Source organism: Enhydra lutris, unplaced genomic scaffold (assembly GCF_002288905.1).
Source record: "Enhydra lutris kenyoni isolate GAN:26980312 unplaced genomic scaffold, ASM228890v2 scaffoldscaffold7, whole genome shotgun sequence".
NCBI classification, from domain to species: domain Eukaryota; kingdom Metazoa; phylum Chordata; class Mammalia; order Carnivora; family Mustelidae; genus Enhydra; species Enhydra lutris.
Genome location: NW_019154091.1, coordinates 42500772 through 42528435, shown reverse-complemented (window position 1 = coordinate 42528435; position 27664 = coordinate 42500772). Strand labels below are relative to the sequence as shown.

General features: G+C 39.3%; 1 protein-coding gene across 2 annotated transcripts; it reads right to left on the bottom strand.

Annotated features, from left to right (window-relative positions):
• On the bottom strand, positions 1-27541 carry LOC111142156 (microsomal glutathione S-transferase 1). Of its 2 annotated transcripts, none has more exons than XM_022495150.1 (4): positions 27476-27541; positions 21088-21235; positions 18389-18483; positions 1-601 (listed from the first exon to the last, which is right to left on the bottom strand). In XM_022495150.1, exons 2-4 carry the CDS (start codon positions 21211-21213, stop codon positions 355-357), a joined length of 468 nt encoding a protein of 155 aa, XP_022350858.1. In that variant the 5' UTR covers positions 21214-21235; positions 27476-27541; the 3' UTR covers positions 1-354. The 2 variants fall into 2 exon arrangements, with proteins under 2 accessions (XP_022350858.1, XP_022350857.1); XM_022495149.1 differs by lacking the exon at positions 27476-27541 and adding an exon at positions 27316-27425.
• Between the last annotated feature and the right edge of the window lie 123 nt (positions 27542-27664).

Sequence of the window (27664 nt, the reverse complement as noted above, 5' to 3'; positions counted from 1 at the left end):
TATTTTTTAAATTCTTTATTTCATACATCCAATTCAGCAATGTTGCAATATAGATTTATCACACATGTATTCACCCTTTTTGTAGATTTCAAATATTAAATGTAGAATGAATGTTACAAATTATAATCAGAATTTACAACAAGATACATAAAGAAGAAGCCAAAAGACTTAAGAATTAGGTGAAATTTTGAGTACAAATATAAAACAAGAATAAAGGGTATTGGTGATGTTAACATTCAGACTGATTGCCCCATCTTAATCTCTCTGCTCCCCTTCCACATAGAATCTAAAAAAGCATTCATTATAAATTGGAGGTACAGAATTCTCGGAAAATAATGAGTTGTATGATTCTCTTTACAAGTACAATCGGCTTTTCAGCAACCTGTAAGCCATTGAAAAAGTAACTCCATATCCAACAAAGAAAGCCAAAGCCCGATTTGGCTGGGGAAGAGGTGTCAGATACGCGATCGTGTGGTAGATCCGGGCTCCAACAAAGAGTCTGAAGTGCAGGATGGCCGTAGAAAGGTCTGGACCACTCAAGGAATACAGAAGGCCAATACCAAGAAATGGCACAATATTTTCAAGGTCATTCAGGTGAGCTCTGTGGGAAAAGATGATTAGCAAAACACTAAGTTCAAAATCCATAGAAATTGATTCATTTTCCCCTTTCTTCTAAAACTAAATATAATGTTGGTGTTAAAATAAGGATTTTTTTTTTCAAATTGCCTTGTTTCTTTAACCCATTTGGCTTTCATTTAAAATGTCTTATTATTTTTGTTTCTATTTTTAGTGTATCTCAACATATAACAAAGAAGACATTTTGCCCTTTCAAGAATATCAAAACTGCATCTATGTCATAAAACTCACTTCAGTTTTGTAGTTATGAAATATTTTTTCCTCTGAAAAACAATAGCAATTCAAGATTCTTGCTAAAACTCTTCTTTCCAAAAGAAAGAACTTTTAGTTATGATCTTTCTCAAGATTCCTTCCTCACTTCTGCCAGTCTACAGCACGGTTACTCAGACAATCCTTGTCCATTCACCCAAACTACTAGGTTGCCAACAATTAATTTCCCAATTCAATACCAACAATCTTATGCTCTCAATTTCCAAACAGCAGAATACACAAGTAGCCTTTCAAATATGGGTAAGATTTTAGCCAATCTATCCCCAAATTACAAAAAGAATTAGCTAAGTGAGGGAGCAAAGTACAAAAAATATACAAAAATGATAGACAATAGATACTTTTCCTAAATTTAATCTTTATACCACAGCTAGAAGAAGATTTCCTCCATTTCATAGCACCTTGGATTTCTCTGGCTAGGACTGTGAACAGAAGGCACATTTATTATTGACTTGATTTTTTCTGAAGTGCTTCATTTTAAAACCTAAAAAATCCCTGTTTCAGTCTCCAGAATTAAAATTGCTTTAGAATCTAGACTAGAAATGGAGAATTTTGAGAGAGCTTATTAGCTATTGGGTTTAGCTATTAGGTACTTCAAAATGAAGTTTTATGTGATTACCAAAAATTATGACACATGGCATGTTCAACAAACACCATCTCCCCATTGATTCCTTTCTCCTGTTTTCCATAGGTTGCCTGACAAAGATGATAACAGCATAAGAGTTTGAAGAAGGTGACAGTAACCTTGATAAGTAATGGTTTTGGAAGATTTAAATAAAAAATGACCTGTTCCTAAGTAAAAGCAAAATACAGAGAGTTATGAGTGTTCCTGTCCCCTCTCCATCATGGAATAGGCCACTGAAAGCAAGGTGGGCAAAAAGGACAAGAACACCATTTCCTATGAAGGAAGGGTCCATTTCACCAATTACACCAAGGCTATCTGTTTTGGTCATTTGAATTCTCCTGCCAGGCCACCGATACAACTTCACTTCCAATCTTGGCCATGTTAAGTTTTCTCCCTCACAACTTTCAAAAAGACTGACATTTTAAAGTTGGGGAAAAAGTTTTAAAAGGGAGACCCCATGGAAAATAACGTCTACTTCCAAGCCTACTTAAGCAACTGGCAAACAGAAAGCAGTTCTAAAACAGAGAATACAGTTAAGGATAGGTAAGAGGTAAAGTGGTTCACTGGGGGTAGAGGGAAGGAAGGTCAGAGGAGGGTTCTTTTGACCTTACTCACCCCTCATTTTTTTTAATTTTTAAAAATTTTTTATTAACATATAATGTATTATTAGCCCCACAATAGCCAAACTATGGAAACAGCCTAGATACCCATCAACAGATGAATGGATAAAGAAGATGTGGTATATATATACAATGGAGTATTACTCAGCCATCAAAAGAAATGAAATCGCCCCTTTTTTCCTGGCCTCCCTCTCTTTATCTTATTTCTTATCTTCAATTCTCTTTCCCTATCCTCAGCCCTCCAAGTGATCTTACAGATAACATTGCTCATCGTCCTGGGAAGGCCTATTTTCAACAGATTCTCACGCTTGATGCTATTCATGACATACTCAGTGCTAATTCATGCCATCTTTTTAGACCCTGACTAGGGCATACACTTTCCCAGCTCCCCCAGTGAGCAACTGCTACAGTTCAGTATCAGCTGTCCACAGGAACCCTTTCTCTATGCAAACAACAGAGCTCATCTTATAGGCACGGCTTCTTTCATCTTCGTGTCCTTTCTAGACAGCTCCCAAAATCTGTCAGCAGATGGATTTCAGTCTTCACAAGCACTTTGCATCTGGGTCTATCCACTCCCACCCCGTGATGATTCCTAGTCCCATTTTCCTTTCTCCTTTGGACAGATGCCCCTTGGTACAGGCTTGCTCTGGGGCTGACCTTCCCACCAACCCTTCTCTGTGCTCATGATGCTCCTGTCACACCTCCCAGCCTCAGATCAGAACCACCTGGATTTCAGCATCATCCACCTGACCTGGACCAGAGATGCTACACATTTTTTTGAGAATTGCCCAGGGGTGGCCAAGTACAAAAGGAGCTTCACACCAGACTCTTCCAGACTCCCTTATCTCAGCCAAAGCTCTTCATGCTCAGCATATAGCAGTGTGCCCAAACTCCCACAAAGAATTTGTCCCAAATTGCCATGATCTCTCTTCTCTTCCTCTTCCCAAATCCTAATATGCTTCAAGCAATATTCCTAAATATTTTAGGAACTTATACCTTGTCCCCCACAACTTAATATCTAATAAGAGGTTTCTTTATATCATTCTTAATTACTACATGTATGTTGGTCTTATTTTCAAGGGAAAAGTGATAAACCCCTCAAGGGCAGCAATCCAGTCTTAAAGCTCTTTGATAGTACCCTAATAGAAGTGGTGACCATAATGTAGACACAATGATCTCTCAGTGAATGCTTTATTCAAGCACTGGGGCCAGAAGGGAAGCCATCCACTTCAACTCCTAGCCCTTGCTTTAGTCCCTTGACAGAATCCCCAGTGAGGGTCACCGATATTCCATGAAACACCCAGTGAAAAGGTATTCCCTGCCTTTGAAAGTAGTATATTCTAAACATCTCTCCTTGCCCTACAGACTAAACCCAAACCTTCCTTCTTTTCCATTTGAATGGTACTCTTTATTTCTCCTGCTGCCCTGATTACCTTGCAACTTTCTTTTCATCTTGTTGTACTGAATGTATATATGGTCTCATATTCTTTCCAGAACATGGCGAGAGGGGATTAAGTAAATGCATATGTAAACTGTTTTCTAATCATTACTGATTTCTCTCTGTCCAGAATGCAAGTCACTTACTTTAAGCCACTTATCTTTTTTTTTTTTTTTAAAGATTTTATTTATTTATTTGACAGACAGAGATCACAAGTAGGCAGAGAGGCAGGCAGAGAGAGTGGAAGGGAAGCAGGCTCCCTGCTGAGCAGAGAGCCCAACATGGGGCTCGATCCCAGGACCCTGGGATCATGACCTGAGCTGAAGGCAGAGGCTTTAACCCACTGAGCCACCCAGGCGCCCCTAAGCCACTTATCTTGATATTTCCACACATATTACCTTGTTTTAATTATTTGTCCCACATATGTACATATGAATTTTCTCAATATTGCATACCTGAAAGTATAACTTTCACCTCATTTGTAGCCCCATTCTGTCCCTGCCATTGGTATATACTAATAGAAACAGCTTTATATGTGGAAGTAATGGGGAAAAAATCCAGGTTAAAAATGAAATGGGGAGATTGTGGAAACTCTTTATTTGAAAGGTATCTCCAAAAGTGAAATGTTACTAGAAACTTTTTGATGGTGTCAATAAGGTCTCAAAAAATACAACTGGAAACTGGACACCTTGTCTTTCTTGGAGACGCTTCTGTTGCCACATCGAAAAGGCAGTGTCAGATCACCAGGGGGCGCTGTGCACACGGTCGCTGCACCTCCTCAAGGACACGGATTCCTTTCATAACTAAGGTCAATTGTTCACAGCCTGACTAGAAGATCAGTTTCAATAAAGGCTTTCTCCTCTAGAGGTACAGTCTTGTGGGCATGGTGGAGGAGGGGGTATGGGAGGGGAGAATGGGAAAGAATCTAAAAATCTCAAAATAAAATATATTTTGTTAAGCTTTCACACGTGACACTTGGATATTCCCTTCAAACTTACTAATGCTATTCAGGGTCTACTTGTTACCACTTTCAAGTCTGGGCAATGTTATGAGTGTAGCGTCATGATCAGTATCATTTATGTGATTACCTGCTCTACAAGGGGTGTATAAAAAGGTAAAGACAAAGTTTTAAGCTGTTTAATGTCTCTTTGGTGGTTTTGGTAACTCCACAAAGCCGTACTCACCTTTTCTACTGTTTATTCTTTTTCATCATAACACTGAACAATTTTCTGATACTCTTTGAAATTTTCACATTGATTCTTTGTCCTGAAACTATTTTAGATCTGCGTTCTTGGCATAGTTCATTTTTAAGAGTGGCTGATTGACTCGATGGGACTGCTAATTTAACAAATACATAACTAAGAGAAGCAGAAGTTAACATTTTATTCAAACTACCTAGCGCAGACCTCCTCTTCAGAGAGAAAAGTTATTGTTTAGTAAGTAACTTGGGGTTAAATTTTTTGCATAATTTTGGTATTGGAAGAGCAGAAGAGTAGTATATTGAGCCAAAGAAGAGCCTGCAAAATGGTGTAATGGTGGGCATTATTTGAGGGGAAGAAGGTGCAGAGCAATTCCCCAGGGAGAGGATGCTGCAGGACACTGTCAGAGCTCTGTCAAACACACAACATGAAATGTTTGTCATAATGGAAACTCTGCACCTCAATTTAGTCGGGTCTATTTTCTTCAGTCAAGTCACATTTTTTAAGTTGGTTTGTTGAGAGTTGAGGAAAGAGCGAAGTTTTCATCAGCCTAACAAAATTTAGGCTTTGGAAACATGCACATGTGTAGGAACCCGACTGGGAGGGAATCTTGAGATCTTATACCAGAGGGAATCTGCAGAAATCTTGGAAGGGCCTTCGGACTTTCACAGGGAATCAAAAAAAGTTATAATGCAAATATACATCCTAAAAGGTTTAGAAACTCCACCTGGTTCCTGAATTACAGAAGTAAAATTATTTTATTTCAGTATCCAGTTTAGTATTCATACTCACCAAATTGAAACAGTGCATCAAATATACTCATGATGTTTCCTATCTTAACTATTTACCACAAAACTCAATATCTATAAGTTTACGTATGGCTATGAAAATATGTCACTGTTTCTTTAACTTTATATAATTTTACTTATGCCTTGAAATGTGCCTAAAACTGGACCACGTTTGGATGAGCATTAGAAAATACTAAATGAGAAGATGGTATATAACTTTGATGTTTCAGATGTGAGAAAAAGGTAACTAATAGATTGGTAATAGAAGCCCATTATAAAAAAAATTCTGCAGGGGAAGAGGGTTATCCAAAATGGTAACACAGGAGGCTCCTGAACTCTCTTCCTCCCACAGCCACACCAAATGTACAGCTACACACAAAGTAATTACCTCTAAAAGAAATCCAGAAACCAGCTAAGTGACTCCTACACACTGAGCAAATATCCACATTGAAGTGGGTAGGAAGGGCTGAGACCCAATCTCGCCATAAACCCTACCCTCAACATAGTGTCATACAGTTGAGAGGGAACTCCCAACTCCAAGCTTCTTTCTGAGGAGCAACGGGGTTGGGCCCCATATTAGTGCCCAAACATTTATGACTCTCACCCAAGGGCAAGACCCCAAAATATCTAGCTCAGAAAATCAATGAGGATTGCATCCCCAAGACCCAGAAGACCTATAGCAAACAGAAGAGAAATTCTTAAGGGAGGCAGTAGACTTGTGTGTCAGCACAGAGGGAGCAGGCAAAATTGTCCATCTCCCAGTCTTTTCCTGAAGGGTATCCAACTGCATACTTTGAAATCTACTGCCTAAGTGTCAGCATGCATGCATCTAAGGTTGGGCTTTGATCCTTCCTAGAAACCAGGAAAGCCAGTAGATATCTTGCCCACCTTCTCCCTCTACCTTGAGGCCAGTCACCAAAATCTCTCTGGAAGGAGCTCATACACCTGTGTATACTCCAGCTTTTGGCTGCAGCCCTAGGGGTGTCTCAATCACCTGACAATGATAGCTAATGGCACTACCACTCATGAGTCCCATAAAAATACAGCAAACAAAGAATCATTCTCAGCAAGCCCAAGCAGTCACTGCAGCTATCACTCCCCATGGCTATATCTAGATCCAGCACAGACAGAGCAGACAAAAATGCTCAAATCTTAGGATCTCCCTAGAAGAGGCTTAACTATATACTTGGCCAGCTGCTACTTGAGTATCCAGCTTCCAATCAGCCTACATCTAGATCTTGACTGTGTTCCTCTCTTTTGAACATGTGACAAGTCTTGGCACACCCAGAACTACTGGGAGCCAGTAGAAACAAAGAAGGCACTTGGACAATCACAAAGGTCTGAGAGACAACCAGAAGCTCAGGCCAGGATGATTGACAAGTTTCATCTCCTACGTGACACCATTCCATCAAAACTTGGAGAAGTAGTTGTTTTATCTAATGCACAGAAACCAATGCAGAGCCAAGGAAAACGAAAAAACAGGGGAATATATTTCAAACCAAAGAACATGATAAAATTATAGAAACAGATCTTAATGAAATAGAAATAAGTTGATTTGCCTAATAGAGAGTTCAAAATAATGGTCAAAAGATGCTCACCACGGTCAAGAGAGAAATGCAAGAATAGAGTCAGAATTTCAAAAGCAATGGAGAGTATTAAAAAGTACCATAAAGAAATCACAGAGCAGAAGAATAAGATAACAGAATTTAAAAATCCCCTAGAGGGTTTCAAAACAGGCCAGATCAAGTAAAAGAAAGGATTAGTGAACTTAAAAACAGGGCAGTGGAATTCATCTAACTGAAGGCACAAAAAGAAAAAAAATGAAAAGGAGGTCAATTCATCAGATGATATAACATTAGTAAATACTTATGTACCTAACATAGGAACACGTAAATATGTAAAGAAAATATTAACACATCGGAAGGGAGAAGTAACAATACAGTAATAATACTAAGGGATTTTAATACCCCACTTTCAACAATACGTAGATCATCCAGACAAAAAATCAGTAAGGAAACATTAGACTTAAACTCTACATTAGCTCAGATGAACCCGAAAGACATTTAAAAAACACACCATCCAGCAGGAGGAGTCAAGATGGCGGAGAAGTAGCAGGCTGAGACTACTTCAGGTAGCAGGTGATCAGCTAGATAGCTTATCTAAAGATTGCAAACACCTACAAATCCAATGGGAGGTCAAAGAGAAGAACAGCAATTCTAGAAACAGAAAATCAACCACTTTCTGAAAGGTAGGACGGGCGGAGAAGTGAATCCAAAGTGACGGGAAGATAGACCGCGGCGGGAGGGGCCGGCTCCCGGCAAGTGGCAGAGCAATGGAGCACAAAATCAGGACTTTTAAAAGTCTGCTCCATTGAGGGACATCGCTCCAGAGGCTAAACCGGGGTGAAGCACACGCGGGATCAGTGTGGCCTCAGGTCCCGCAGGGTCACAGAAGGATCAGGGGTGCCTGAGTGTCGCAGAGCTTGCAGGTATTAGAACGGGGAAGCTGGATACAGAGACAGAGCCTAGGAGTGAGCTCTCAGCTCGGGGTTACTTTGAACCAGTCGCAGGCTCCGTGAGCTTGGAGCGCGGCCGGAGGCCAGGGAGACGAGACTAAATGGGCGCTGTTCTCTGAGGGCGCACTGAGGAGTGGGGCCCCGAGCTCTCAACTCTTCCGGGCCAGAGACCAGGAGGCCGCCATTTTCATTCCCGTCCTCTGGAACTCTACGGAAAGCGCTCAGGGAACAAAAGCTCCGGAAAGAAAACCCGAGCGGATTACTCAGCCCAGCCCCTGGTAAGGGTGGTGCAATTCCGCCTGGGGCAAAGACACTTGAGAATCACTACAACAGGCCCCTCCACCAGAAGATCAACAAGAAATCCAGCTAGGACCAAGTTCACCTACCAAGGGGTGAAGTTTCAATACAAAGGAGAGCAGTGGAATGCCAGAGGAGGAGAAAGCAAAGCACGGAACTCATGACTTTCTCCCCATGATTCTTTAGCCTTGCAGTTAATTTAATTTTTTTTTCTTTTTTCTTTTTCAATTTTTTTTCTCTCTTATTCTGCTAAATTTTTTTTAAATTTTACCCTTTTCTTTTTTTTAAAGTTTTTAAACTACTTTATCTAATATATATATATATATATATATATATATATATATATTTTAATATTTTTTCTTTATTTTTTCTTTTTTTAATTGTTTCTTTTCTTTTTTTTTTCTCCTTTCTGAACCTCTTTTTATCCCCTTTCTCCCCCCTCACGATTTGGGATCTCTTCTGATTTGGTTAAAGCATATTTTCCTGGGGTCTTTGCCACCCTTTTAGTATTTTACTTGCTCCTTCATATACTCTTATCTGGACAAAATGACAAGACAGAAAAATTCACCACAAAAAAAAAGAACAAGAGGCAGTACCGAAGGCTAGGGACCTAATCAATACAGACATCGGTAATATGTCAGATCTAGAGTTCAGAATGATGATTCTCAAGGTTCTAGCCGGGCTCGAAAAAGGCATGGAAGATATTAGAGAAACCCTCTCGGGAGATATAAAAGCCCTTTCTGGAGAAATAAAAGAACTAAAATCTAACCAAGTTGAAATCAAAAAAGCTATTAATGAGGTGCAATCAAAAATGGAGGTGCTCACTGCTAGGATAAATGAGGCAGAAGAAAGAATTAGCGATAAAGAAGACCAAATGACAGAGAATAAAGAAGCTGAGCAAAAGAGGGACAAATAGCTACTGGACCACGAGGGCAGAATTTGAGAGATAAGTGACACCATAAGATGAAACAACATTAGAATAATTGGGATTCCAGAAGAAGAAGAAAGAGAGCGGGGAGCAGAACATATATTGGAGAGAATTATTGGAGAGAATTTCCAATATGGCAAAGGGAACAAGCATCAAAATCCAGGAGGTGCAGAGAACCCCCCTCAAAATCAATAAGAACAGGTCCACACCCTGTCACCTAATAGTAAAATTTACAAGTCGTAGTGACAAAGAGAAAATCCTGAAAGCAGCCCAGGAAAAGAAGTCTGTAACATACAATGGTAAAAATATTAGATTGACAGCAGACTTATCCACAGAGACCTGGCAGGCCAGAAAGAGCTGGCATGATATATTCAGAACACTAAACGAGAAAAACATGCAGCCAAGAATACTTTATCCAGCTAGGCTATCATTGAAAATAGAAGGAGAGATTAAAAGCTTCCAGGACAAATAAAAACTGAAAGAATTTGCAAACACCAAACCGGCTCTACAGGAAATATTGAAAGGGGTCCTCTAAGCAAAGAGAGACCCTAAAAGTAGTAGATCAGAAAGGAACAGAGACAATATACAGTAACACTCACTTTATAGGCAATACAATGGCACTAAATTCATATCCTTCAATAGTTAACCTGAATGTTAATAGGCTAAATGCCCCAACCAAAAGACACAGGGTATCAGAATGGATAAAAAAACAAAACCTATCTATATGTTGCCTACAAGAAACTCACTTTAAATCCGAAGACACCTCCAGATTTAAAGTGAGGGGGTGAAAAACAATTTACCATGCTAATGGACATCAGAAGAAAGCAGGAGTGGCAATCTTTATATCAGATCAATTAGATTTTAAGCCAAAGACTATAATAAGAGATGAGGAAGGACACTATATCATACTCAAAGGATCTGTCCAACAAGAAGATCTAACAATTTTAAATATCTATGCCCCTAACATGGGAGCAGCCAACTATATAAACCAATTAATAACAAAATCAAAGAAACACATCAACAATAATACAATAATAGTAGGGGACTTTAACACTCCCCTCACTGAAATGGACAGATCATCCAAGCAAAAGATCAACAAGGAAATAAAGGCCTTAAATGACACATTGGACCAGATGGACATCACAGATATATTCAGAACATTTCATCCCAAAGCAACAGAATACACATTCTTCTCTAGTGCACGTGGAACATTCTCCAGAATAGATCACATCCTTGGTCCTAAATCAGGTCTCAACCGGTATCAAAAGACTGGGATCATTCCCTGCATATTTTCAGCCACAATGCTCTGAAGCTAGAACTCAATCACAAGAGGAAATTTGGAAAGAACCCAAATACATGGAGACTAAACAGCACCCTTCTAAAGAATGAATGGGTCAACCAGGAAATTAAAGAATTGAAAAAATTCTTGGAAACAAATGATAATGAAAACACAACGGTTCAAAATCTGTGGGACACAACAAAGGCAGTCCTGAGAGGAAAATATATAGCGGTACAAGCCTTTCTCAAGAAACAAGAAAGGTCTCAGGTACACAACCTAATCCTACACCTAAAGGAGCTGGAGAAAGAACAAGAAAGAAACCCTAAACCCAGCAGGAGAAGAGAAATCATAAAGATCAGAGCAGAAATCAATGAAATAGAAACCAAAAAAACAATAGAACAAATCAACGAAACTAGGAGCTGGTTCTTTGAAAGAATTAATAAGATTGATAAACCCCTGGCCAGACTTATCAAAAAGAAAAGAGAAAGGACCCAAATAAATAAAATCATGAATGAAAGAGGAGAGATCACAACTAACACCAAAGAAATACAGACAATTATAAGAACATACTATGAGCAACTCTACACCAACAAATTTGACAATCTGGAAGAAATGGATGCATTCCTAGAGACATATAAACTACCACAACTGAACCAGGAAGAAATAGAAAGCCTGAACAGACCCATAACCAGTAAGGAGATTGAAACAGTCATCAAAAATCTCCAAACAAAAAAAACCCCAGGGCCAGATGGCTTCCTGGGGGAATTCTACCAAACCTTTAAAGAAGAATTAATTCCTATTCTCCTGAAACTGTTCCAAAAAATAGAAATGGAAGGAAAACTTCCAAATGCATTTTATGAGGCCAGCATCACCTTGATCCCAAAACCAGACAAGGATCCCATCAAAAAAGAGAACTACAGACCAATATCCTTGAAGAACACAGATGCAAAAATTCTCACCAAAATACTAGCCAATAGGATTCAACAGTACATTAAAAGGATTATTCACCACGACCAAGTAGGATTTATTCCAGGGCTGCAAGGTTGGTTCAACATCCGCAAATCAATCAATGTGATACAACACATTAATAAAAGAAAGAACAAGAACCATATGATACTCTCCATAGATGCTGAAAAAGCATTTGACAAAGTACAGCATCCCTTCCTGATCAAAACTCTTCAAAGTGTAGGGATAGAGGGCACATACCTCAATATTATCAAAGCCATCTATGAAAAACCCACCGCAAATATCATTCTCAATGGAGAAAAGCTGAAAGCTTTTCCGCTAAGGTCAGGAACACGGCAGGGATGTCCATTATCATCACTGCTATTCAACATAGTACTAGAAGTCCTAGCCTCAGCAATCAGACAACAAAAGGAAATTAAAGGCATCCAAATCGGCAAAGAAGAAGTCAAACTATCACTCTTCGCAGATGATATGATACTATATGTGGAAAACCCAAAAGACTCCACTCCAAAACTGCTAGAACTTGTACAGGAATTCAGTAAAGTGTCAGGATATAAAATCAATGCACAGAAATCAGTTGCATTTCTCTACACAAACGACAAGACAGAAGAAAGAGAAATTAAGGAGTCAATCCCATTTACAATTGCACCCAAAACTATTAGATACCTAGGAATAAACCTAACCAAAGAGACTAAGAATCTATACACAGAAAACTATAAAGTACTTGAAAGAAATTGAGGAAGACACAAAGAAATGGAAAAATGTTCCATGCTCCTGGATTGGAAGAATAAATATTGTGAAAATATCTATGCTACCTAAAGCAATCTACACATTTAATGCAATTCCTATCAAAGTACCATCCATTTTTTTCAAAGAAATGGAACAAATAATCCTCAAATTTATATGGAACCAGAAAAGACCTCGAATAGCCAAAGCAATATTGAAAAAGAAAGCCAAAGTTGGTGGCATCACAATTCCGGACTTCAAGCTCTATTACAAAGCTGTCATCATCAAGACAGCATGGTACTGGCACAAAAACAGACACATAGATCAATGGAACAGAATAGAGAGCCCAGAAATAGACCCTCAACTCTATGGTCAACTCATCTTCGACAAAGCAGGACAGAATATCCAATGGAAAAAAGACAGCCTCTTCAACAAATGGTGTTGGGAAAATTGGACAGCCACATGCAGAAAAATGAAATTGGATCATTTCCTTACACCACACACGAAAATAGACTCAAAATGGATGAAGGACCTCAATGTGAGAAAGGAATCCATCAAAACCCTTGAGGAGAACACACGCAGCAACCTCTTCGACCTCAGCCGCAGCAACATCTTCCTAGGAACATCGCCAAAGGCAAGGGAAGCAAGGGCAAAAATGAACTATTGGGATTTCATCAAGATCAAAAGCTTTTGCACAGCAAAGGAAACAGTTAATAAAACCAAAAGACAACTGACAGAATGGGAGAAGATATTTGCAAATGACATACCAGATAAAGGGCTAGTGTCCAAAATCTATAAAGAACTTAGCAAACTCAACACCCAAAGAACAAATAATCCAATCAAGAAATGGGCAGAAGACATGAACAGACATTTCTTCAAAGAAGACATCCAGATGGCCAACAGACACATGAAAAAGTGCTCCACATCACTCGGCATCAGGGAAATACAAATCAAAACCACAATGAGATACCACCTCACACCAGTCAGAATGGCTAAAATTAACAAGTCAGGAAATGACAGATGCTGGCGAGGATGCGGAGAAAGAGGAACCCTCCTACACTGTTGGTGGCAATGCAAGCTGGTGCAACCACTCTGGAAAACAGCATGGAGGTTTCTCAAAATGTTGAAAATAGAACTACCCGATGACCCAGCAATTGCACTACTGGGTATTTACCCTAAAGATACAAACATAGTGATCTGAAGGGGCACGTGCACCCGAATGTTTATAACAACAATGCCTACAATAGCCAAACTATGGAAAGAACCTAGATGTCCATCAACAGATGAATGGAAAAAGAAGATGTGGTATATATACACAATGGAATACTATGCAGCCATCAAAAGAAATGAAATCTTGCCATTTTCGATGACATGGATGGAACTAGAGGGTATCATGCTTAGTGAAATAAGTCAATTGGAGAAAGACAACTATCATACGATCTCCCTGATATGAGGAAGTGGAGAAGCAACATGGGGGGTTAAGGGGGTAGGAGAAGAATAAATGAAACAAGATGGGATCGGGAGGGAGACAAACCATAAGTGACTCTTAATCTCACAAAACAAACAGGGTTGCTGGGAGGAGGGGGGTTGGGAGAAGGGGGGTGGGGTTATGGACATTGGGGAGGGTATGTGCTATGGTGAGTGCTGAGAAGTGTGTAAACCTGGTGATTCACAGACCTGTACCCCTGGCGATAAAAATATATGTTTATAAAAAATAATTTAAAAATAAATTAAAAATAAAAAAAAAACCACACCATCCAACAGCAACAATACACATTCTTCTCAAATACATATGCAATATTCTCTAGGACAGATCATACGTTGGGCCAAAAAACAAGCCTTTATAAATTTAAGAAGTTTGAAATTATATCAAGTATCTATTTCAACCATAACAGTATGAAACTCAAAATCAATTACAAGAAGAAAATTGGAAAATTCACAAATAACATGGAGATTAAACAACATGCTACTAAACACCAAATGGGTTGAAAATTAAGAGAGATAAAAAAAAAGTCTTGAGACATAGATAGAAACAGAAAATACCAAAACTTCTGGTATACAGCAAAGGCAATTCTAAGAAGGAAGTTTATAGTGATAGATACCTACATCAAGAAAAAGAGAGATATCAAATAAACAACCTAACTTTAAACCTCAAGAAATTAGAAAAAGGAAAACATTAAACCCAGAATTAGAAAAAGGAAGGAAACAACAAAATAAATGAAAGATAGCCTAAAGAGACAACAGAAAAGGCCAATGAAATGAGGACCTGTGTTTTTTTAAAAGATGAAATAAGATATATCCTAGTCTTTCCAAGAAAAAAATATAATGAGGGATTCAAATAAATAAAATTAGAATTGAAAGTAGAGACATTCCAACTGATACCACAGAAATATGAAGGAGACTAGTATGAACAATTACCAACAAACTGGACAACCTGGAAGAAATGGACAAATTCCCAGAAACATATAACCTACCAAGACTGAATAATGAAGAAATAGAAAATCTGAGCAGACCAATTACTAGTAATGAGATTGAATCAGTAATCAAAAACCTCCCAACGAAGAAATGTAGGTCCAGATAACTTCACTGTTGCATTCTACCAATCATTTAAAGAAGAATTAATATCAATTCTTCTCAAACTCTTCCAAAAAAGTGCAAGAGAATAGAGCACTTCCAAACTCATTTTACCAGGCCAGCACTACTCTGATACTAAAGCTAGATAAGGACACTACAAGAAAAGAAAATTACAGGTCAATATCCTGACAATCACAGATATGAAAATCCTTAACAAAATATTAGCAAACCAAATACAACAGTTTAATTAAAAGGACTTAGAGAATCATACACCATTATCAAATGAGATTTAATCCAGAGATGTAAGGATGGTTCAACATCTATAAATCAATACCACATTAACAACAAGAAGGACAAAAATAGTATAATCATCTCAATAGATACCGAAAAAGTATTTGGCAAAATTCAAAATTCCTTCATGGCAAAAGCTCTCAACAAATGGGATAGAGAGGGAACATACTTCACCACAGTGAAGGCCATATAGGACAATCCCCAGCTAACAATATCCATCATACATCATGAAAAGCTGAAAAATTCTCCTCTAAAATCAGGAACAAGACAAGGATGCCCACTCTCACTTGGTTCAGCATAGTCTGGAAGTCCTAGCCAGACCACTTAATCAAAAGCAAAAAAGAAAAGTCATCCAAATTGGAAAGAAAGAGGTAAAACTGTCTCTATTTGCAGATGACATACTATACCAGAAACCCTAATTTCACGAAACAACTGTTAGAACTAATACATGAGCTCAGTGAAGTTGTAGGATATGAAACCAGTACAGTAAAATCAATTGTCCTTTTTTACACTAACAATGAACTATCAGAAAGAGAAATTAAGAAAAGAATTCAATTTACAATAGCATCAAAAAGAATAAAATACTTAAGAGTAAATTTAACCAAGGAGGTGGAAGATCTATAACTGATGAAAAAGTGTAAGACACTGATGAAAAAAATCAAAGAAGACACAAATAAGTGGCAAGATATTCTGTGTTCACAGATTGGAAGAATTAATACCATTAAAATATCCCTACTATCCAAAGTGAGCTACAGATTCAAAGCACTCCCTCTTAAAATCCCATATTTTTTTAGAGAAATAGATAAAACAACCTTTAAGTTTGTAGGAAACCACAAAAGACCCTGAATAATCCCAAAGCAATTCTGAGAAAGAAGAAAAAGGCTGGAGGTATCACACTTACTGATTTCTAACTATATTACAAGACTACAGCAATTGAGGCAGTATGCTACTGGCATAAAAGCAGACACACAGGATCAATGCAACAGAATAGAAAACCCAGAAATAACTATGCATTTATAGTTAATTAATGTTTTGCAAAAGAACTAATAATTTAATAGGAAAGTCTCTTTAATAGTCTGTTCAATAAACTGTGTTGGGAAAATTGGATTTCTACATGTGAAAGAATAAAACCAGACCCTATTTTATACTATATACAAAAACTAACTCAAAATAGATTAAAGACTTGCATGTAAGACCATCAAATTCCTGGAAGAAAACGTAGAGGGTAAGCTCCGTGACATTGACTTTGGCAATGATTTTTTTGGATTTGACACCAAAAGCAAAAATAAACATATGGGTCTATATCAAACCAAAAAGCTTCTGCTCACCAAAGGAAACCATCATCAAAATGGAAAAACAATCTATGGAGGAAATACTTGCAAACCACATATCTGATAGGTGGTTAACATTCAAAATACACAAGGAACTTGTACTGATCCATAACAATAATGACAATAACGCAATTAATAAATAAGCAAGGACCTGAGTAGTCATTTTTGTCCAAAGAAGACATCAAAAACCATTGATTTTGATCCAAAAGTCATCCAAAAATCAATGGTTTTGATTAGCCTCCCCTCTCTTAGGATGGCTATTGTCAAAAGACAAGAGATAATAAATGCTGGTGGGCAAAGATGTAGAAAAAAGGGAACCCTGTTGGTGGGAATGTAAACGTGTATAGCAACTATGGAGAACAGTTTGAACATTCTTCAAAAAATTAAAAATAGAACTACCAGAGGATCCAGCAATTGCACTTCTCGGTGTATATCCAAAAAGAAAGAAAAGAAAGAGAGAGAGAGGAAGAGAAAAAGAAACCATTATTCCAAAAAGGTATCTGCATTCTCATGTTAACTGCAGCATTATTCATAATAGCCAAGATCTAGAAACAACCTAAGTGTCCATCAACAGATGAACGGATAAAGAAAATGTGGTGGGACGCCTGGGTGGCTCGGTGGGTTGGGCCTCTGCCTTTGGCTCAGGTCATGATTTCAGGGTCCTGGGATTGAGCCCCGCATTGGGCTCTCTGCTCAGCGGGGAGCCTGCTTCCCCTTCTCTCTCTGCCTGTCTCTCTGCCTACTTGTGATCTCTCTCTCTCTGTCAAATAAATAAATAAAATCTTAAAAAAAAAGAAAAAGAAAATGTGGTATATATGTGCAAATGGAACATTATTCACCCTTAAAAAAGTTATGGGCAACAACATGGATGAACCTGAAGGCACTACACTAGGTGAAATAAAGCAGACAGAGAACGATAAACATTGTATGGTATCATTTATATGTGGACTCTAAAAGGGGAAAAAAAGTTAAACTCACAGAAACAGTAGAAAGGTGGCTGCCAAGGGCTGCGGGGGAAGTAAGGAGAGGTTGGTAAAAGAGTACAAAATTTCAGTTACAAGGTGAGGAAGGCCTGAGGATCTAAAGTGTAACGTGGTGACTACAGTTAATAACACTGTACTGTATAATTGAAATTTGCTAAGAGATTAGACTTAAATGTTCGCATAAAAAAACAAAGGGGGTGGTAAATATGGAGGTCATGGATGTGTTAATGAACTCCACGGGGATAAACTTTTCACAACACATACGTGTATCAAATCATGATGCTGTGCACTTTAAATGACTTACAATTTTATTTGTTAATTACAGTTCAGTAAAGGTGAAAAAGAAAGTTGGCAATTTACATGACTTTATGGCAAGGATTAAGAAGTATACCTTTAGAACTAGAATTCAATTTGCTTTTTTAAAGCAGTATATTAATTATATTATTAGGAGGTTGTATGGATGGTATCTTGGCTTATTGCTTTTCATTGTTCATTGAATTCTCAGTACATTAAATACAATACCTATAAAGGAGGGACAGAAAGGAGGGCAAGATTTCCCACATTCATATTTTGAGTCTTAATGCAAAATTATGTTCAACCTTTCACACATGCTGACAGTCTTATCTCTGGAGAAAACAGGACAAAACTGCAGAAATTCACCATTCTCATTTTATCTTCTACCTGTAATTCTTTTTGAAAAATCCCTACAGAGAACAAAGTCATTAACCCCAACAAAGCAGGAAATGGGCAATGTGTGCAACTGCAGGGAGAGTTGGCTTCTAGATCCCTGGTTTTCTACAATTATTATACGGACTAGTTAAGATGGCTGACTTGTCTCCCTTTTTATGATCCCCAACAACCTCACTGAACTCCTTGACCAAAATTCTTTGATCAAGTAAATAATTTCAGGACACAGCTGGTTTACCTCCGTACACGTTCCACTCTGTCATCTGTCCGAAGATACTTTTTGGCATTTTCTCCTTTGCCAAAGCCAGCACAGTCTTCTGGGTTAGCAAAAACCTATTCCAAATTCCAAGAAAAAAAAAATGTATTTCAAATGCCAAATAACATGGAAGTATGCTACCTTGTAAGTTATTTGCATTTTAACAGAAGAAATACAGGCATCCAGGTTGGCCCTTATAAAAAGAAAATTTGGAGCCCAAACATGGGGAGGGATCTATACTTTGAGTTTTTCTTACCAGTACAAAGCAGTTTTAAAGAAAAGCATAAATAAGAACTTAAATAAAAACTAATGTATAAAAATAGTGAAAAGAAAGCAAAAGTGAGGGGCGGGAAATGTATTTTATACTTGGTTAGGATATGTGTATCTCTTTTCTTTGGGTTGAATAATACAGTGAAATATAAGAAGCTGAATGGCATTCCTAAAAATACCAAGTACATGTTATAGGGCATATGCTCATTTATTCCTTCCTGTAAATTATTATGCTGCCTGATACGATTTCCCTATCCCTTGAAACTTGAAAAATGTATTTAAAAAATATTTAAGTATGTTCTACTGTTTAATAATTTATAATAAGGAAAAACATGAACTATAAAATTAGCCTAATTTCAGCTTAGAAATCCATAAATATTATAATATTTTTCTTAATGTGACACAAGCATTTATTTCAGATAAAGATGTTGAGAAGAACTGATGGGAAGGGATAGGATACTCAGCTCTTGAGGTCAGCTTTGTCTGTCTTGTTTCTAAGTAAATGCTTGGCACATGCTAGATGTTCAATAAGTATGTTTCAAATAAGTAAGTAAATGTATTACAATGGGAAGTGCAAGGGATTTGAGTTTAAAGCAATCTGAATGAGAATCTCAGCTTCCCTCTATTTTTTTTTTTTTTTTTTACAGATTTCATTTATTTATTTTAGAGAGAGAAAGAGAGAGAGAGAGAGCACGAGAGGTGGGAGGGTCAGAGGAAGAAGCAGACTCCCCGCCAAGCCGGGAGCCCAATGTGGGACTCCTCAATCATGACCTGAGCCGAAGGCAGTCGCCCAACCGAGACACCCAGGTGCCCAGCTTCCCTCTTTATTGGTATATAACCTTGGGTAAGCTACTGAACCTCTGACTTTTACTTCCTTATCTATAAAATGGGGGGACCAATGCCTATTTCACATGATAATACTAACAATTCCATGACTTCACACGTATAAGAGCATCACATGGCTCCTGGTGCGTATCACAGGCACTCCACACATTTGAGCTCTTTTCTCCTTTTCTTGTAAGCTACGCTTAGTGCAACTCTGTTTATAGAGGACACTGTGGACTCAGAGATAGGCATCCACTCTACAGCCTGCTGCTCTGACACCTGGACCCCTCAGAGACTTAAATATGTTTGTAGGTGCCCCCATTAAAATGCAAATGCCCTTGGGAAGGAATTATACCTCAAGATAGTGACAGGGAAATACCTTAAGATGACTGTAACCTCCAGAGAAAAGCAAGTCTCTTAGGGACAAAAACTCAGGACAGGCTGAAGCACCTGGGTGTTCAGTGGATTAAGCATGGGACTCTTGATTTGGGCTCAGGGCTTGATCTCAGGGTCGTGAGACTAAGCCCCGTGTCAGGCTCTGCCCTGGGCATGGAGCCTGCTTAAGATACTCTCTCTGTCCCTCCTCCCCTGCTCTCTCTCTATTTCTCTCAAATATATACATAAAATTAAAAGAGAATGAGAAATAGGTGGTTTCCAGAAGAAGTTGCTGACTAGGGACAGGGACCGCACCAATGAAAATAGTTCAACTTTATCAAGGTAGCTTTGCTCTACCTGCCTCTTATTGTGTTACAAACCCTGCATGGGTAGAGGATATACTTTTCAAAATCTTTCTAACACCTTCCTCAAGTCTCCAGTTTAAGAAAACAAAAACAAAAACAAAAACAAAAACCATTCTTATGATGCTGGGTGTAAGTAGCATCCACTTAACAACTCAGAACTGCACAAAACTCAAATGCTTTGGCCCAGTCATAAAAGACTCTACTGATAGGGGTGCCTGGGTGGTTCAGTGGGTTAAAGCCTCTGCCTTCAGCTCAGGTCATGATCCCAGGGTCCTAGGATCGAGCCCTGCATCGGGCTCTCTGCTCAGCAGGGAGCCTGCTTCTCACTCTCTCTCTGCCTGCCTCTCTGCCTACTTGTGATCTCTGTCAAGTAAATAAATAAAAAATCTTAAAAAAAAAAAAAAAGAAAGAAAAGGCTCTACTGATAAAAAGGACTTAATTCTCTGTTCCCAAAGGCATATCCTTGACCTGAAATAGAACTAAAAACACCAGCTACCTGTCTGAAAAATGACTGTTTTCTAAACTCTATTTGGCAAAATTAACTTCAAAATCACAGAGTTTTCTTGAAAACTTTGATACTCCAAGAAGCTCACAGACAAAGCAGCCTGATGAAAGGCAAAAGCCACAATGAAAAAACCACTTACTAGCTTCCAGTAGAAAGTACCTGTTCCATACATATATCAGATGCATCTGTACCAAATGATGACATATTGCATTTGCAACTTTAAATAATGTGCCATTGGGCTTTACAAAAAAAAAAAAAAAATTTTTTTTTAAAGTAAATTAAGAAAATTATTTTCCAAAATGCCAACCCTTAAAGGAAAATATTGCCTCCAGATGTCTTACCTTTCTTGTCAATCTATAGAATGCAGTTGCAGTACTCATAAACATCATTTTTGAAAGAATAATCGTTGTATAGGAAGTAAAGGCCATGAATACATCATTCTCCATTAGCTCGGTGAGGTCCACCATTTTTTCAATTGTGGTCTGGAATCTTAAAAAGATTTTAGACAAGATAGGAAAAGCAGACATAAATACCTCAAATAACCTGAGAGTCACTCAGTGTGCTTGTATTGCAATATTAACCATATTGTTCTTAAAAATATCTTTGGTTATTGCAGGAAAAATAATCTTTTCTAAAATTTCAAAATAAACAATATATTTTTTTCTAGTTCTGTAACATTAAGCTTGAAGATATCAAACAAGCATGAAAATGTAAGAGTATGAGAAGCAAAAATAAACGGGCAAAATGCTGTAAAGATAGACTAAAATCCTATTATAGGATCAGGATGAACCACAAGTTGGACACAAAAGACCAAAGGTCATGGATTTCTTTTTATAAACATTAAACTACATCCATAGTAGCACCATTAATGTTTGATTAGAAATGCCTAAGTTCTGGGGCATGTGGCTGGTGCAGTTAAGCCTCTAACTTTGGTTTCGGCTCACGTCATGATCTCAGGGTCCAGACACTGAGTCTTGACTTGGAGGTCTGCTTGATATTCTCTCCCTCCCTCTTCTTGTGCCCCTCCCCCCTGCTTGCGCACGCTCTCTCTCTCTCTCTCTCAAATATATAAGATCTTTAAAAAGGTAAAGAAATGTCTAAGCTCTAATATATGTCCTGCTTTAGAAATCCAGCTTACAGTTTTTTGTCATTTCAATAGTATTTAAGATCCCAGGCTACAAGACCTGAATTCCCTTCCCATTGTTTGGTTGTTAATTTTGGCTGAGAGATTTGGCTTCTCTGGAACTAAATTTCTTCATTTATAAGATGGGACTAGGCATAGTTCCTAACTTACCGGTTTGTTGTCAGGATTTAACTGTGAAATACGGAATACACTTATACCTAGCATGGCACCCGGCCCCTGAAGAACCCTTGATAAAGTTTGGTATATCCTTATGATCATCATTATCACCATGATTTTAGTCATTAATACCAAGGCAAGAGAACAAGGAGAGGCAGGACAATGGAAACAAAATGTGGGGAAAATGCAAAGCAAGGAAGTGGTATTCAGGGCACTCTCATAGAAGGAATAACGGAAGGAAGATTAGCTTTATATAGCTCTTCCTGTTGCTTTACCTTCCACTAATTGTAACTGTCTGGAGTTGGAAGCATAATCGGGAATGTACCCAGAAGGAAAGCGAAGGCATCCTGGTGATGCTGAAGTCAAAGTGGGTAGGGACTTAGGGTAAAGCTTAAAATATAAATTCCCTATTTTATCAGGTAGCCATTCTTTTTAACACCCTCTTGTTCCATTCTGTTATCAGCCCTGCTGTCTGCTGCTTCTCTCTCTTGCACATAAACACACCTCTTTGCTCACACCCAAAGCTTAAACGCTATTTAACCTGCTTGTCATGGAGCACGGTCTCTTGGACACAATGTCCATTCCTGCCTTGGAGACTCGACCCCTGTAGGCCACCTTACCAGACTGACACTGATCAAATTCTGATCATTCTATCTATCTACCAATAACCTGTAAATCTGTATCTCTTTTTGTACCCCGTGGCTGGTCATATAGCTACGTATTGCTGTGAGTATGATATGAACAACACACACATTTTACAAGAGTTCACTCTGTGTCCAGCTATGCCACATACTTTATGTGTTATGTAATCTTTGTCACTGTAATAGGATAGTCCTCATAACTACATGCATTTTACAAGAAGAAAATGTGAATCAGAGACATTAAGCAGCCAAGCTAGGACATAAACCTGGGTCCCTGATATGGTATCTTCTACACTACACTGCACTGTCTTCTTCAAGAGACTGGAAACTGCTCAACGCTGATTCAATTAACATTGAATGAATGTCCGCTCTGTGGCCCGCACACCTCACATCTGTTACCTTGTTTCTTCTCCCAACAATGTTACAGGGTAGGTAAGACTGCTCCCATTTTTCAGATAAAGAAACTAAAGCTTCCAAAGTAACCCCTATTTTATTTTTCTGTTTGTTTTTTGTTTTGTTTTTTAAAGACTTTATTTATTTGAGAGAGAAAGAGAGCAAGCATGCGTGCACAAGCTGGGGGGTTGGGCAGAGGGAGAAGAGACTTCCTGCTGAGCAGGGATTTTTTTTTTTCCCCCCAAATAGGGACTTGAGCTCAGACCCTGGGATCATGACCTGAGTGGAAGGCAGATGCTTAATCAACTGAGCCACCCAGGTGCCTCAGTCACCCTTATTTTGAAAGGTGGCCTGAATATGTACTTTGGATTTAAGCAAACAGAAACTGTATGTTCCAGTTTAAAAAACAAAACAGGGAGGTGCCTGGTGGCTCAAATGGGTTAAACCTCTGCCTTCTGCCCAGGTCATGATCTCAGGGTCTTGTAATCAAGACCTCATTGGGCTCTCTGCTCAGCAGGGAGCCTGCTTCTCTCACTCTCTCTGCCTACTTGTAATCTCTATCTCTCTGTCAAATAAATACACAAAATCTTTAAATAACAAAACAAAACCAAAAGCATATGATACATTAATCCACCTCCACAAGTCAGTAGTCTTGAAAGCACAGAATGTGATATAAGCTCTCATTGCAAAGTAATACTTTTAGTACCATTTAATGTATCTGCTCTTGTTCTGGTAGTGGGGGCAGGGGTTGGGGAGGAAGTCATGAATAAACTGTGCTATCCTTCAAAGCTCATGTAAAGTAATTAGCTTAATAAGGGATCCTTTAAGTACTATGCCTCTGGACAGAGATCTGAAGAAACAGAGCAAGAATGTTAATTAAAAAAAAAAATTAAGAAAAGTTTATCGGGTCGGAACCATTGTTATTTAGCAATAATTTTACAACCAAACAGTTTCTGTAGGTCGCTACAGATGTTTACAGAATGAAATGTATTTAGCAATGGAATGTAAGTTCAGACAATAGTTTCCTTTCAGTGAAAACTGGTTTTGAAAATGTAGAGAAAAAGTGGAAGCCTTCCAGAGCTGCTGGTAGGAAAAGAACACGAAGATGTCAGCAGTCGGAGGAAAAGGGCAACGTGAGGTTTTTTTCCTTTCATTGTGAACAACACATTGAAAGTGCACCTCGTATCAACAGTTTTTCCAACACCAAGAATGTGGCTTAACTCCCCAAGTCTGTCGTTTGGGGAGACGGGCCAATGCTGAGCCTCTGACCTCACATCCTACGGGTCCATGAACCACTTTCCAGAGACCAATGTCTTGCACTTCCAGGATACACCCAAGGGCCAGGTGAGGAGGAGTAAAGACAAGACACTGAGAAACAGAAGTGATCTGGGGAGACAGTATGTGCTGTAGTGAGCACTGTGTGTTGTGTAAGACTGATGAGTCACAGACCTGTACCCCTGAAACAAATAATACATTATATGTTATTTAAAAAAAAGAAGAAGGAGGAGGAGGAAAGAAAGAAACAGAAATGATTTACAGTATGGAATAAGATGGTGCTGGCCGAGACTTTTTTCCAAAGCTGATTTGTTAGGAAGTTGCCTTGGGCCTACATCACAGCTGGGAACTGCAGTCAGTACAAAATTATTGGGGCACCTGGGTGGCTCAGTTGTTAATAAGCATCTGCCTTTGGCTCAGGTCATGATCTCGGTGTCCTGGAACAGAGCCCCACTTCTCCCTTTCCCTCTGCCCCTTTCCCCACCCCTACCCCTACTCGTGCTCTCTCTCTCTCTCTCTCTCTCTCTAATAAGTAGATAAACTCTTTTAAGAAAAAAATCCCCGCAAAATTTCTCAATGCTTTTTACCAGAGAAGGTCGCCAGGAGGGAGAAGAGCAGTGTGGTAGTATTAATAATTAAGAGGGTAAAATGTTAAGTGCTTTGAGTATTCTAGGAACGAGGTATGAATAATCTAAGAAAAGACAAAACATGAAACTTGGTTACGAATTAGAAAGAATACAATGTTACAATGATGAATTATATTTGTCCTAGGGTATCATTCCCTTCATTGTCCACCACTGATTGGCATAGCAGAGAATACCTCCATTTTATTCACCAGAAAGCTGGACTCAGGCCAAGATGACCGCCTTTGAAGAGACAAAGAGCAGAGTGCGGAGCACATGGAGACTCTGGAGTCAAACTAGAGTCCGGCTCTGCCACTTACTGGTTGTGGTTTAACTTCTCTGGAACCTACTTACCTTACGTGTATAATGAGGTTAATAATATGTCCTACCTCACAGGATTCTTGTTGAGTATCAAATGAGCAAAGTCTAAAGAGCTTAGAAAAGCACTGGGAACTGGCAAATGTTATGTAAGTATTTGGCAAATAAGTTCCTACTCTGGCTCTGTTCTAGGCACAGAGGAGATCATTTGAGGGTTTTCAAAAAGCTTTCCCACTATCTCACTTGATCCAGAAAATTCTAAGGTAGTGGGAGTAAGCAGTATCTGTTTCTGCCTTTAACATAGAAGGAAACTGAAACCTGAAGAGATAGTGAGTAATGTGACCCAAATTCACAGTGGAGGGACCGACACTGGAACCAAGTTTTCTCAATGTTTAGCTCATGGGCTATCCACCATTCAGGCTAAGAATTCTAGGCCACTCTGGTTTTCTGGGAGCCTTTTTCTGTCCAATCTCATATTCCTATTCTGCCCTTCTCACCCAAATACAGCCCCTACCCCCTACTGTTTCTCTTACAGTTGAGTCTTTATCTCTCAACCATGCAATACTCCTCTTCTCTTTATAGGCTCTGAGCCAAAAAAGGCAAAGTTCTCTTCTTATTTATGGTGGCATTGCAACATCAATATTGCAAAACACACAAAAAAATCTGGTCACATACTCCCGAGCCATGACTCTGCAATTTCATATCTTCTAAAACAAACCTAACACTAACCACAAGATTTAAAAAAAAAAAAAAAAAGGATAGTTCAATGGCCTTGTTGCTGTTCATCAATTCTAGATTTTTTGAACAGGGCAAGGTGACCGCAGACTTGGCCTTCTATGCTTCAGAGCCCAGGTGCTGGGGAGAAAATGCTGGGGCTCTGGGAGAAGGTGAGGTAAGACTGTTCTCAGGGGCCTGTGCTGACCTCCTTTCCCAGTGATTAATAAACTCCACTCGAAAACAAATGCTAAGAAAAAATTGTACTTGTCTGCCACCAAGAGCAATATTCAAATTCGGACTGATTTGCCATTAAAAAAAAAAATGCCCAAAGTCCCCACATAATCCTCTTATTTTGGAAAGAGCAAAGGACGGCAAACCCTATTACTATCTTAACTCCCAGTACAGTAACCCCCACTCCCCCCACAAAAGGTATGCAAAAGGTATGTGCAGCTTTGTATTCAAGGCTCTACTTGAAGAACTCTACTCTTAAATGGTGGAAAGGCTACATAAACTGGAGGATCTGGGGAATTTTCCAAGTGACCCTACAACCACCGTTGTTTGATTGATGGATGATTGATTATGACCCACTAGGCACTCTCTTGGAGAGAAAGCAGACAGAGGGCAAAGGAGAAAACAAATGGGTGCCCTGAAGACTAAGAGGTCTTAGGACTATTTCCAAGGAAGCAAGAAGATGGGAGATTTGCTTGCACCTTCTCTCTACTCTCCCAGGCCAGCCTCAGCAGTAATATCTGAGGCCACCCCTCCCAAATAAGTTTCCCATGACTTTCTCATTCACACTGTGGGGCTGGCTATAGTATCAGACAGTTTAATCTCCGTTCTCCAGCACTTTGTTATTGTTGTTATATTATTATTATTAAACTTGCTGGTGTTCCTCTTGCCTAGGAAAGTGAACCCCGAGAAGCAAATTCTTCTTGTACTTTTAGTAGATGCAAAGGCCAATGTGTCCAGACGCGCCGCAAGATTCCACACCCTTCGGCTGAGCCCAAGTTGCCTGAACTGTAACGACGTCCTACAGTACTACAATCTGCGCACAGAGCGCCGAGCACACCGAGACCCTGGAGCCAGCCTAGGGTCAGGGTGAATTCGACTCCGCCACGGAAAGCTTGTGATTTAACCTTCCTGGGACCCCCAGAGTTCCAGGGCGGCGGGCGGGGCGGGGGGGGGGCGTTCAAACCGGAGCTCGCTTGGCTTAAGAATACGAAGTGAGTAACTCACCACGTAAACATAGAAGACTTACCGTCCTAAGTTTTTTCCTGGAGTCTAACCATGGGGAAAACTTACCTACCAGGGTACAGGAACTCAACTCCCTTTCAGAGGCGACGGACTGAAAAGCCAGCGTTTAGCAGCTAAAGGGAACAGAGAAGTTTCACGCCTGCAAAAACCTCTCAAGCCCGCCCCCTGCACCCACTTTGCTCCTCCCCGCCCACCGCCTTCTGCTCACCCTTCCCTGGCGCGTCCCTTCCCGGGCACCTATTGAGAGTCCGAGTAGGGCTGCAGCAGCAGCGAACCTGCCCCAGCCGGCGCCTCGCGCGGGAACCGCGGGGACTTTTACTGCGGCACCGCGCCCACTCTGGCTAATTTCCAGTTAATTCTTTCTCCAGGCTCGCTTCCAGCCGAGCCTGACTCCCAG

What these genes read in the sequence shown, in the direction of transcription:
- LOC111142156 (XM_022495150.1), bottom strand. Translation starts at nt 21,213, where the DNA reads ATGGTGGACCTCACCGAGCTAATGGAGAATGATGTATTCATGGCCTTT. An exon ending in TCTATAGATTGACAAGAAAG is followed by an intron (nt 18,484 to 21,087) that starts GTAAGACATCTG and finishes AATTTGGAATAG; the next exon opens with GTTTTTGCTAACCCAGAAGA. An exon ending in AGAGTGGAACGTGTACGGAG is followed by an intron (nt 602 to 18,388) that starts GTAAACCAGCTG and finishes CTTTTCCCACAG; the next exon opens with AGCTCACCTGAATGACCTTG.